Raw genomic sequence first — 13319 nt, forward strand, 5'->3', positions numbered from 1 at the left:
GAATTGTTGAAATTATCTTTGTCATCGCTCTAGGTGGAACATCGTAGCCCACGTCGGGTCCGGAATTAGGCGACGACCAAAAAAGTCCAAAACTTATTCGTCGGTTGATCCAGAAACACCGCAGGCCGATGCTCGAACATCGACTTAAATGATGTCGATGATAACGAGGGTGTGCGTGTGGAGTTGCCTCGACCAGACAGTAGAATAAGTCGTGGAAAGGGGAACGGGGTGGAGACGTCATTGGCGGGTGCGAGTTTCAAAATGAAAGAATAATTCAACGTAATGAACCGATTCGCCGACATACACGGCCTTGATAATCAATGTCTTCAAGCAATGCAACAAAATTCTCAATCCAATATGGAGTTCGTCAAGATATTGAAAGATAGGTAAATGAACAAAGCTCTTGTCTTTTTTTAGAAACCGATCGACCACCTTACCGGATATGTCTAGCTATAGTCGAAATAAAAAAGAATAAAATTATTAGAAAAATATAAGCTTGATAATTAAGTAATATTTATTTTTAGTACTACTTATGTGTTTATTTATTTTAATGTATTGTTTTAATTTATTTTGTTTAATGAAATGTTATTTACATTATTTTTAATAAAAAAAGTAAAAAATAATTGTAATGAGATAATAATCGGAAGGAGCTCCATCCACTACACAATTTATGTGTAATAAGCTCTTATGATGACATGTCACCCACATGACGTAAAACGCTATCATAATAGCTACATCCGTTACAAAATATCTAAGAAATGTACGGCAATTAAAAGGATACGGTCATTAACAAGCCAACTAACCAACTGTACACCTTTTTAATTGTTATTTAAAAAAACCAACAACTAGACGATTACTGAAAAGAAAAAACAAAATATAAACATGAAATTAAAGGAGTTGTGTATGCATCTTCACTCTTCACTTTATCTTCTCTATTATTTCTATTTTACAATCATCGTCATATATATATGAGACTCAAAATACTCTATGTTTCTAAAAGTGACGGTCTATTAGTTAAGATTTAAGATAGTAGCTTTACTGGTTTATGGATGGATTGTGTTTAAAAGAGGCATGCTATATGCATGAGACTCACAATACTCATGTTTTTAAAAGTGACGGTTTATTAAACACGACGCTAACAATTTATTCACACACCATTTTAAACGGTCGTTTGAAGGTTTGGGACTGTGACATAGCCCCACCTTTAAGCTACCTTTTGACTTTTGAGTTTGAGGGTGACTTATTTGAGGGAAGTCTAAAATTAAGAAGAAAAAAACTGATGTCCATAGGACCATAGGGGTAAAAATTAAATAAAGCTGCGGGGAAATGACACTAATTAAAAGCCTTTGTTGAAACCCTGCATTAATGAATGTAAAATGCACTAAATTATAAATTAGGTTGGAAAATGGAAATTAAATAATTGATCTGGATTTAATTTGGAAAATGTAAGATTGAAATGGTTTTTCTTTAATGGCATTAAAGGATTGTTTTTTTCCTTAAAAAAAATAATAACATTTCATTATCATCCCAATATAGATAATTGCTTTTTTCCTTAAAAAGCAAATACATAATAACATTTCATTATCATCCCAATAATGTAATACTTCGCCGTAAATGATCCTATGGCTTTAGTAACTATTCTACATTAATTCGTTTGTTGTTCTCGCATCAAGCATCTCCTTCGCAAAGTTCGTACCCGACATGAAACTAGGGGGACAAGAGACAACCAGACCTCCTGCGTTGTGGATATCTAGTGATCCGGTTTGGATACATACATGCATACATGCATACACACGCGCACACATATATACATATACAATTTTAATATTTTAATGTATTATGCATTCATACCAGCACCTTGGCTCAAGACCCTATATATAATTAGCTAATCAACTTAAGTACCCATCAATGGAGTCTCTTTTAACATGGAGAAAACCAGCTCTAAAACCACTTCAAATTACCACCATTACAAACCATAATGATGACAATATGATCATAGCAACTGGCGAAGAACAACCCTTGAGCCCAGCATCACGTTTGTTCCACCAACCAAATTTCAATGTCTACATCATAGCAATTATCGGTTTCAAGAACCCTCTTAATACTCGTGTTATGCACGACAAGTTGCTGCTAACTTTGATTAAACATCCTCGCTTCTCTAGTGTGCAGGTAATTAATTAATTTATTACGTTTGCTTTGATATATATCTTGAAGTTAATAGTTACTGTACGTCCCCAAACCGACCACACGAACTGTTTTACTCTTGATACAAAGTGTCGAGACGGGTGTGGTAAATCAAACGATCAAACATAAATATAAAGATAAAGATAAGATATGAACGATCTCGTTGTCGGTTGAAATATTTGATATACTAATCAAAGAACCGACCCACCCAAGGTGAGCTCTCATTTGGTGGATGATTTACACCTTACAAAACACATACAAATGACAAATAAAGTCAAATATATAGCCAAATACAAACATTCTAGAAGCTTTCTCCCCGTTGAAGCTAAACGCGCGTCCCGAAGCTCTTGTTTTGTGTCCGGTTTTCTCGTCTGCTTTAAAATTTTCACTTGACCATTAAAATATAACGGGTTTCGTAATTTGATATCGTAAGTCACAAATATTGGCCATACAGTAACACAAAACTAGTTTTCAAGCATTTATGCATCAATGCAGGTTGTAGACCACAAGAATGGTGGAATAATGAAATGGGTTCCTACAATTGTGAATCTAAACAACCACATTATTATCCCTAACATCCCACAAACCCTTGAATCCCCTAATAACTTCCTGGAAGATTATGTTTACAATCTCAGTAAAACCTCAATCGACTCGTCGATACCAATGTGGGATCTCCACCTCCTCAACCTCAAAACATCCAATGTCGAGGCCATTGGAATATTCAGAATCCATCACTCTTTGGGTGACGGTGCCTCCCTTATCTCCTTGCTACTCGCTTGCACTCGCAAGATAGACAATCCTGACGCAGTTCCCACCGTCCCAAGGAAAAAAGATTCTAATTCGGGGTGGTTTTCGTCCTTAAGCTATGACCGTGGAGGGCCGTGGTGGAAGTGGTGCTTTATGGTGGTTTGCATGGTTTACTGGTTGGTTTGGAATACGTTTGTAGATATTGGATATATTATGGCTACGGCCTTCTTTTTGAAGGATACAGAGACGCCTATAAAAGCTCCTGAGGGAGTTAACCTTACTCCGAAGAGATTCGTTTATCGGATAGTCAGCCTGGACGATATGAAGCTCATCAAGAATGCCATGAATACAGTGAGAGTGATTTCTAAAAGTATATCTATATATGTATGTTTTGTATATAAAGTAACAAAATGTAATTTGTTTATTAATCTTGTAGACTATAAACGATGTTGCAATAGGAGTAACCCAAGCTGGATTATCAAAGTACCTCAACCGAAGATATGGTGAGTCAAAACAATTTAAACATGTTTATATGATGTTTCTTTATGTTGGTTTGTTGTTGTCATAGTCTTATTAAGGTTTTGTACAAATTTGTAAGGCGAGGGAAAAAACGACGAGGGTGCAAATGAGAAGAAAAACAACCTACCAAAGAAAAATATACGAATGCGGTCGATGCTTGTAGTCAACATGCGACCATCATCAGGCATTCAAGTAAGTGTCCCGATAAAAAAAAACTTTACAAAACTTTCGGGTTAATTAAACAAATGATTGATATGTGAAGTAACTATATAGGGAAAAGTTACCGTACAAATTAAATTAATATGCTAACTGTAAGAATCAAGTAGTGTAATTATATTTACAAATGATGTAATTATATAATTACACTTTCGGGTTAATTAAACAAATGATTGAACTATGAAGTAAATATATATACAGGAATTGGCGGATATGATGGAGAAGAATAGTGAAGCAAAATGGGGAAATTTGTTTGGTTATGTGATACTTCCATTCACCATAGGTATAAGAGATGATCCACTCGACTATGTTAGAGAAGCCAAGGCAACAATCGATCGGAAAAAGCACTCGCTTGAGGCATTATTCTCCACTTCGGTATCCGCTTTGGTGTTTAAATTGTTCGGCATCAAGGTATTTTATCATTATAAATAAATTAAACAATTTTTTGGCATATGTTTGCCGATTGTGGCATCTCTACTAAGAGCATTCTCATCCAACCCTCATATTATGTGAGGGAATGTTTTTATAATTTAGAGAGTGATTTAGGATGTTGTGAATGAATAGTTTTTATATTTTAAAAAGCGTAGTGATTTTTCTGTATATTTGAAAAACTACTGTTCACCCCCTATAAGTTTTTAATATATTTTGAAAGTGGTTGTGAGTGAAGGAAAAAAAAATAGTAATGATAAATGTATAAAAAAGTATTATTTAATTGAAAATGAGAGAAAATTTAGTGTGTTTTAGTGTAATTTTGAATTTAGAGACGGGGGGTTGGATGAGAATGCTCTAACACGTACAAGATGTTGACGACCATATTTTTACAGGCAGCGAACAAAATTTCAGACATGGCTTTTACCCATACAACCTTGACCTTCTCAAATGTGGTTGGACCTCAAGAAGAAATAGGGTTTTATGGTCATGACATTGAATTCATTGCTCCAAGTTGTTATGGCCACCCACATGTAAGTATGTTAATATACATGTTTAATTATCTATAACAACATGAAGCTAACATTCTATAGTTTTATTTATCTGATTAAAGGGTTTGATGATTCATTTCCAAAGCTATGTGAACAAGATGACAATAGTCCTTTCGGTTGATGAAACCGCCATCCCGGATCCTCATAAACTGTTAGATGATCTTGAATCATCACTAAAACTCATCAAAGAAGCTGTTAATTACGCGACGGGACTTGTTGAGGAGTGCATGTCTAAGGCTTTATTAACCTAAATTGAAATGATCTTAATATGTTTGATTCAATTGTGTCGGTTTCTTTTGTGGTTCTGGTCTCGTAATTGTAACTTTCGTTTGAATTGAATAACCTGACTTAAAAACCCTTTACTTATTATGTAACTTTGGTTTTGTCCCCGGTTAGAATTTTTTAAGCGGGTGTGTGTTAGTTTTTATTCAAGCTTGTCTTTCAATATAAAAAGATATATATCAAGGTCTCCAATTATCCATTCATCTGTTCCGTATGTGTGTGTTCAAAGAACTTTTACATAAAGTTTGCGAAAACTAATTAATTAATAAAATTGAGGGTGATACTTTTGATGTTGAATGATTTTTGTGTATTAGATAATTCATAGGAACGTTACCTCTCTTTATATGGAGTTAATACAAGATATATAATTAATTCTAGAGTGATTATATTATCACACCTAAACAAAGAAAAGGATAACTAGACTAATATATTTTCAAATAATAAGTGCTCGTCGATCCTCACTACAAAGGACTATAGTGACGAATTTTGTCGTTGCAAAGCTTTTTTTAGCCACTTGTCATCGTCATAAAGATGGCCGACACGTGCTTGATGCAGTAACTCAAGAAATTCGTCACTAGTTGAATCTTATCTTGAAAACATGTCGTTGAGATATGCTAGCTATTGTGTGGTGGTAGACTCTGTTGGGTATGTGAAGTCTTGATTGTGCTTGTTTAAGTGAAGAGATATATGATGGTACTGCCCTAATCTTATTGTTTAGTCCATTTATCTTTTCTTGATGAACAAGTTATAAACCCTATAGATAGGATTCTATTTAAACATCTATTGTACACTGTAATTCTTCACAAGTGACCCAGAGCAATAAAAGAATTACTCTGATTGTATCCTTTGAATGGAGGCCAGTTTAAATCAAACCATGCACGTTAATATTATACAATTTGATATTTATGTACAACTCGTCATCATTCACATATGTATATATCCGTACGTATGTATGTGTGTAAGAGAAGGGGTGGTCTTACTGCGCCAGCCGTTCCAACAATGGACACCCACGACGCTCCACCACTAAAGGTGCCCCTTGGTAATGTTTCACGCCCAAAGGCGCCCGCCATCCCACCTAAAACCGCCCCATAGCGACCCGTCTTAATGTCTTCAAATAAGTCATCAATTATATAGTTAATCACATGTATGTGACATATTAATGATGAAATTTGTAGCAGTTGACTTATAGCCATTAGTTATTTTATGCAATAGCATAAAAGAATAAACTAGATTTATAGGATTAGGGTGTAGATAGCTTGATGGTGAGTGGTGAGAATGGATTTATATATGTGTGACAGTTAAACAGGCAATAATAACTTTCAAATTAGTAATATAGACCCTTCGGCTAGGGGTGGTATGTAAAAATAATTAATTTTGGAGGCTAAATTTACACCGGTTAACAAGACTGCTAAGAAATAAAAAGATAAATGCCGGATAAATATTTAATATGGTTTGTAAAGTTGGTAAAATATTCAATTTTGGCTGCTAAAATTAGACGGCTAAGTGAAGCTTTAACCTACAAGCCGAGTTAGAGCCGGTTGAGAAGGAATATTTGGAGCCAGCTAAGTGAATAGACACCTATCCCGAAGCCGGCTAAGAGTCAAGGATGCCGGCTAAATAACCATAGATGTAGGTAACTTTAGCAGCCTTTGACATGTGTCAAATTTTTATAGGCTAAAGGTGGGTCCCGTTTAATTTTCATAAAATTATTGTCCATAAAGTGGCGGCTAAGGCGGCTTTTTGCTGACGTGTCACTTGATTATTGGTCAAAAACTCAATGATCGGAGAAATGTAGACTAAAATAGACATGTATATTTTAAAAAAAAAATATATTAAAATTGTTTATTTTAATAATTTTTCCTTTATTTTTCCGGTTCAGTTTTTTCTATTTTGTACGCGCTCTTAGTTTTTCTAATCAAATGAGTGAATGAAAGTATAACACAACATTGTGTATGGCACGTGGATAAGCATTTATGACTCCATCAACATTCATCTGTTATCATTTATCAACAATATAATGCAAAAAAAAAAAGAACATCGGCGTTCAAATATCTTCAAGAACTCCACAAAAAAAAATAAATAAATAAATAAATGAAAAATAAAAAATCAGAATTGGAAGTTAGTCTAACATGACCTTGTAATTCTTATCCTATACAATACATGTGCGCGCCATGAGTTGACCGATACATGCTAGTTAAAGCGTCACGAACAGTCATAATATAAATAGTATATATTATGGATTTATGGGTAATCTAGCTAGCTTTATCTAGCATTAAAGTTATCATTATATTTATATATACTTATTTAATAAACAATACGAAAAGGTATATATAAATATGAAAGTGATTAAAATGAAATAAAAATGAAAAACATACAAACCATAATTCGAAGGTTAATTTCTTTTATAATTATAATTTGAATTCTGATCTATTCTTCAAAAAAAAAAAAAAATTAACAGCAAATTCATTTTCTTCTAAAATCATGTTAGCCTAGCATTTGCAAGCTAGGATTTAAACCCAACACCTTCATTTTAAAAGAATGAACACCATAGCATTAGAACATTCAACAAAATTAACTAAATTCAGCCCGAGCCAGTTAATCTATCTAACCTATACAACATTTTAGACCATTGAGCGATCGAACAGTTAACCGCAAGTTCATGTGTACTATTTCTTTATTTTAAGTATATATTAATAAAGAAATATAATGCGAAGTCGATAACTTTAGGCTTCGCTCACCCTATCTATAAACAGTTTGGATGTACAACCACAATTCAACATGATTAAATATTATCATTGTTATCCTCAAATGTACACTATATAAACGAACCAACTTCATATCTCATGTTAGCTTACAACTTATCCATCAATGGAGTCATTTACAAAACGGTTAAAATGGAGGAAATCAAATCTAAAACCTGTTCAAATCCCTACTCGTGCCGACAACGATATGATAACAAGCGATGGAGAACCATTGAGCCCAACAGCACAAATGTTCCACGAACCAAATTTCAATATCTATGTCATAGCGATTATCGGTCTCAAGAATCGTATTAACCCTCGTGTCGTGTATGACAAGTTGCCACAATCTTTGCTTAAACATCCTCGCTTCTCTAGTTTGCAGGTAATTAGCACGTTTGGTTCAATACCTAGAAGTTAGTAGTTGAGAGTAGTGACGGATTCAAGATTCTTTATCAGTGAAAGTTTTTAATACGCATAATAAATCGGGATTACTTTTTGTAGATTACACATAAAAAGCTAAAAATTATGTCTACAGTCCTATATGAAAATTTTGTTCTGATCACTTGACTCGTTACCCGACACCCTAAACTTTAATTAGGGAAGTTGTAGATGCATCGCTTTATTCGTTATTCAAATTATATAAAACTATACATGTGGTATAACTTCTGACACAATATACCACTGTCACATCAATTACTCTGTACATTTTAGTAAATTTACACATATCGTATATGATTATATTTCGTGTAGTATTACTTTTGCGGATTGTCTTATACGATTCGTAAAATAACTCGTTATTTTTTTTTAATTTTATGTGGGCTCATACAAACGTTTTCCAAATATCGTATGAGCCGTATAACTTCACACAATTCGTATGACATGTGAAAAATGTTATACGACCCAATGTAATAGTGCGCACCCTTAATTAAAGTTTTTGTGAAACTGTTTATTTCAAAAATAGAAGGTATATACTATCCAAATTATAACTAAAAGTTTTCTAGCACATGAAAATGATGAATTAAAAGTAAAAGCTTCGAAAGATATATGCAGTTTTCAAACATTCATGCATCAATACAGGTTGTAGATGACGAGAATGGTGGAATAATGAAATGGGTTCCAACAAATGTGAATCTAAACAATCACATTATCATCCCTAACATCCCACAAACCCTAGACTCCCCTGATAAGTTCCTTGAAGATTATGCCTACAATCTCAGTAAAACCTCCATCGACTCTTCGATACCCATGTGGGATCTCCACCTTCTCAACCTCAAAACATCTGATGCCGAGGTGGTTGGAATATTCCGCATTCATCACTCCATTGGTGACGGAACCTCCCTTATGTCCTTGCTACTCGCTTGCACTCGCCAGATCGACAATCCAGACGCAGTTCCCACCGTCCCAAGGAAAAAAGATTCGAATTTGGGATGGTTTTCGTCCTACAGCTCCCGTGGTGGAGGGCCGTGCTGGAAGCGGTGGTTCGTGGTGGTTTCCATGGTTTTCTGGTTGGTTTGGAATACTTTGGTAGACGTTGGATATATTATGGCGATGGCTTTGTTTTTGAAGGATACGAAGACCCCAATAACATCTCAGGCGGGAGTTGAACTTAATCCTAGGAGATTCGTTTACCGGACGCTTAGCCTAGACGATATGAAGCTCATCAAGAATGGCATGAATATGGTGAGTTACAAGGAAAGATGGGTATCTATGTTAATTTTCAAAATGTAACTAATTTTTTTTTATTATAGACGATTAATGACGTCGCAGTAGGAGTTACCCAAGCTGGATTATCACAGTACCTCAACCGGAGATATGGTGAGTTCTTACACTTTTCGCATTCGGAGTAATCCAAGCAGGTTTTGCCTCTTTTGGTATTGTACTTATATATAGAATACTTGTTCATATTTGTAAGGTGAGGGGAAAAAAGATGAAAGCGCAACCGAGGAGAAAAACAACCTCCCTAAGAAGATACGGCTGCGATCAACGCTTTTAATCAACATAAGACCATCTTCAGGCATTCAAGTAATGATCTTCATTACAAAAAGTATAAGATTTAGGTATTTGGAGTTCCAAGTAAACGAAAATATACAAGTGAATTTATATTTTTCTTAAGACGAGTTATCTTTGTCGTAAAAACTATTTCATCTCGTCATAGGAATCGTGTTTAGGATGAATCGTTTGGTTTGGGATGAATCGTTTTCCTAGGAATCGTGTTTAGCATTTTTTTTCCACCAGAAAATAGTACACATTTTTTTTTCTTGGAAGTGTTTCTAGCAAACATTCGGGTTTTGGATGATTGAACTGTGGAGTAAACATTACAGGCATTGGCTGATATGATGGAGAAAAATACGGATGCAAAATGGGGGAACTGGATTGGTCACGTGATCCTTCCGTTTGCGATTGGTATAAAAGACGATCCACTAGACTATGTTAGAGAAGCCAAGGCAACCATCGATAGAAAAAAGAACTCGCTCGAGGCGATATGTACCTTTTCACTAGCCTCCTTGGTTCTTAAATTGTTCGGTATCAAGGTGATTTCTCAAAATCATTTTTTTGGCATATGTTCTTGCATACTAGACTCATGTTGGACAAATTTGGTATGTAAATAGGCAGCAAACACAATTTCACACAAGGCAGCCGCCTGTACAACCTTGGGCTTCTCGAACTTGGTTGGACCTCAAGAAGAAATCGGCTTTTATGGTCACGCCATAGAATTCCTTGCACCTAGTTGTTATGGCCACCCACATGTAAGGTTATGTTTAGGTTTATCGGTCACGCACAACGTTATTTGTAGCTAGTATAATTGTTTAACAAACCACTAACATTCTAATGTTCTTTGCTTATGTAACGAATACTAGGGATTGATGATTAATTTCCAGAGCTATGTGAACAAGATGACAATAGTCCTCTCGGTAGATGACAACAGCATCCCGGATCCTAAGCAATTGTTAGATGATATTGAAGCATCACTAAAACTCATCAAAGAAGCCGTTTATGCAAAGGGGCTTATTAAGGATGATGAGGAGGGCTTGTCACAGGCTGCATTCACCTGAGCATTTAGTTACAGTTTGCATATGTATATTTTAGACTTGTGATCTACATAAATCATTCAAAATTCAAATCGGTAAAATAAGAATAAAGAAAAACTAAAGGTCATAACAAGAATTATTATAAATTGCTTTTATTGTTAGTATCATCTGCGGAACATTAATTTTTGCATGGTCAACCTAGAAATTTATAATATATGCACTTGTGTCCATAAATCAAATCTCAGGTTCAACAAAAATATATGGTATCATATACAAATATACAATTAGTCCAAGTTCTATTTGATCATATGGGTGTCGTTAGAACCATTTTTTGTTCTTTGCTGTTAATTCAAGTGTACTCGCAATGTATATCCACCAATAGGGAGTATATACATATGAAAACACAAAAAATTACAATCCGAACCTATTAAGGTTAAAACTACTCCTATCTCTCCATCCAAGAGTGACAAGTACTCTTACACGATTCCTAACCCACCATTGCCCAAGGATCTTGACCTCTTGTCCTCTTCCACAATCTAGGACAAAGACTTAAGGAATTTGGTTAAAATGAGATTATTCATCACCTTGCACAAACACCGGTAGGGCTAATATTCTATATTAGTTTTAGAATTGTGTATGTATTTATATTTGCTTTTAGTCGGTGTATTACCTACCTCAGTAGGTTTATTTTGTACGGACGAAATGTAAAAGTTGAAGAAATGAGGATCCAATATAAATGGTCACTTAACTCATTTCTCCACAACTCCACCAACTACAAGGAATTAAAGGGAATTCTCTCTCTACCAAACACTCATATTTTTACTTTTTCTTTCTTTTGTTTCTTACAAGCTAAAATCCGAGATCCGAGTGTTGTTAGTGATTTCCGCTAGCTAACAACACGAATTAATCCGATTAAAGTTGTTAGATCCATCCAAAGAGGACCTACAAGTGGTATCAGAGCTTTCAGCTCAACTTTTGGTTTTCGGATCAAACTTTTCGGGTTTTGATCTTAGTTTGTGATAGATTTGAGGTTGTTCTTCGTGTTACTCACTACTTTTGGAGTGCTTTACATCCAAGAAATACCGGAAAATCTTTAAATCTTAGTTTTTGGTTTTCTTGGTTTTTGTGTCCGGGTTCTGATCCGGTAAAAAACTCAGATCTAGGCCAATCTATTGGTTTTTAGGCTAAAGTCCATTAGACTTTATTGATATATGGCTTAATATCTTCCAAAAAAAGGCTAATCGAGCCGGTCTAGTCGACTAATCGAGCCGCCAATCAATGGCTAATCGAGCCGGTCAAACCTTTGACCGTTGACTTTGACCAAAAAAATTTTCTATTCGAATCAAATGGGTAATCGAACGTTGACCGTTGACAAAAAAAATTCTATTCGAATCGAATGGCTAATTGAGTCTGACCCGTTGACTTTGACAAAAAAAAAATTATTATTACTCCATCCATCCCATTTTAAATGTCATGGGACCCAAAACACACAAATAAAAAATGTTTGATCATTTTATTTTATGAGCTGTAAAATGACAATAATGTCCTTTAAGTTATTATGACTAAAAACCATTTTTCTTCCTTGGCTAAAAAATGACATTTAAAAGTAAGGGCACAATTGAAAATTGAATTTATATGTATAGAAATGACATTTAAATTGGGACAACAAAAAATGGAAAAATGGACATTTAAAATGGGACGGAGGGAGTATTACTTAGTCTTTTGTTAAAAAAAATGTCTTGCAATTCTCAACTTGAAGGATATCTTAATATGAGGGAATGCCAAAAGGACATGTTAAAAGAAGAATTCAACATGTTTAAACATATTCAAGGAGAATCGGTTGCCTCTTTAATCAACATATATGAGTCACTCGTCACTGAAATGAGAAGTGCTAGTATCATCCATGAGTTGTCTGAGATCAACATGAAGTTGTTGAATTCACTGCCTTATGCAAGGAACATCAGTGTGGTTACCATCAAGAGAACCACAAATCTGAATACCATAACACTCTCAAAGTTGACTTTCTACTTTCAAGTCTTTTAAATTGATGGATGAAAATCTTCGAATAAACAATCAGTCAAAATAAAATAAAGCTGGGACAAGTGTTGCGGGTGAAAGAAATCAAGCAAGTCTTATCCTTTCTGAGGTACACACACACTTGTGCTCTCGAGCTTGTATAAATAAAATAGAGCACTATAGAAACCATAATGTTACCATTTTAGATCAAATCTTTAGCATTAAATGTCAGAATGATGAACTTAAGAAAGCTGAAAAGATTTATGTCACTATGATTAAAACTCATAATAATGATATCGCTAAGTTAATGAGAAACTTTTCCAAGTTGAAAAAATAGCTGAACATCATGAAAAATGTGTGATTGAGTTAAAGGCTAAAATTGTCAAATTATAGCTAAATTTAGCCCAAAGAAAAACAGCTGTTGAAAAATTTGAGTTAGCTTCTAAAAGTGTTGTTCCACCACCGTTTAATGAGAATTATACTAGCCTACCTCATTTTAGTTTCAACTCCCCACCTAAGGATGAGATGTTCAATGGTATTGGACACGTGACAAAACCAAAGACATATACTCCTATTGTCCCCAAAGCAATTGATCCAATTCTTCC

General features: G+C 34.7%; 2 protein-coding genes across 2 annotated transcripts; both read left to right on the forward strand.

Moving 5' to 3' along the window:
• The first annotated feature begins 1908 nt into the window (after positions 1 to 1908).
• On the forward strand, positions 1909 to 10752 carry LOC143630736 (wax ester synthase/diacylglycerol acyltransferase 11-like). The gene is made up of 7 exons (XM_077099664.1): positions 1909 to 2169; positions 2680 to 3282; positions 3368 to 3434; positions 3530 to 3642; positions 3868 to 4077; positions 10279 to 10416; positions 10528 to 10752. Exons 1-7 carry the CDS (start codon positions 1909 to 1911, stop codon positions 10720 to 10722), a joined length of 1587 nt encoding a protein of 528 aa, XP_076955779.1. The 3' UTR covers positions 10723 to 10752.
• On the forward strand, positions 7559 to 9479 carry LOC143630737 (wax ester synthase/diacylglycerol acyltransferase 5-like). Its single transcript, XM_077099665.1, has 2 exons — positions 7559 to 8051; positions 8747 to 9479. Exons 1-2 carry the CDS (start codon positions 7797 to 7799, stop codon positions 9395 to 9397), a joined length of 906 nt encoding a protein of 301 aa, XP_076955780.1. The 5' UTR covers positions 7559 to 7796; the 3' UTR covers positions 9398 to 9479.
• Positions 10753 to 13319: the final 2567 nt, after the last annotated feature.

This window comes from Bidens hawaiensis, unplaced genomic scaffold (assembly GCF_021521415.1).
Source record: "Bidens hawaiensis isolate Kalapana, Puna unplaced genomic scaffold, B.hawaiensis_p1.1 tig00005780_1, whole genome shotgun sequence".
Lineage (NCBI taxonomy): Eukaryota > Viridiplantae > Streptophyta > Magnoliopsida > Asterales > Asteraceae > Bidens > Bidens hawaiensis.

Coding starts and splice junctions, on each gene's coding strand:
- LOC143630737 (XM_077099665.1), top strand. CDS start 7,797: ATGGAGTCATTTACAAAACGGTTAAAATGGAGGAAATCAAATCTAAAA. Junction 8,052..8,746: donor CTCGCTTCTCTAGTTTGCAG/GTAATTAGCACG, acceptor GCATCAATACAG/GTTGTAGATGACGAGAATGG.
- LOC143630736 (XM_077099664.1), top strand. CDS start 1,909: ATGGAGTCTCTTTTAACATGGAGAAAACCAGCTCTAAAACCACTTCAA. Junction 2,170..2,679: donor CTCGCTTCTCTAGTGTGCAG/GTAATTAATTAA, acceptor GCATCAATGCAG/GTTGTAGACCACAAGAATGG. Junction 4,078..10,278: donor TTAAATTGTTCGGCATCAAG/GTATTTTATCAT, acceptor GTATGTAAATAG/GCAGCAAACACAATTTCACA.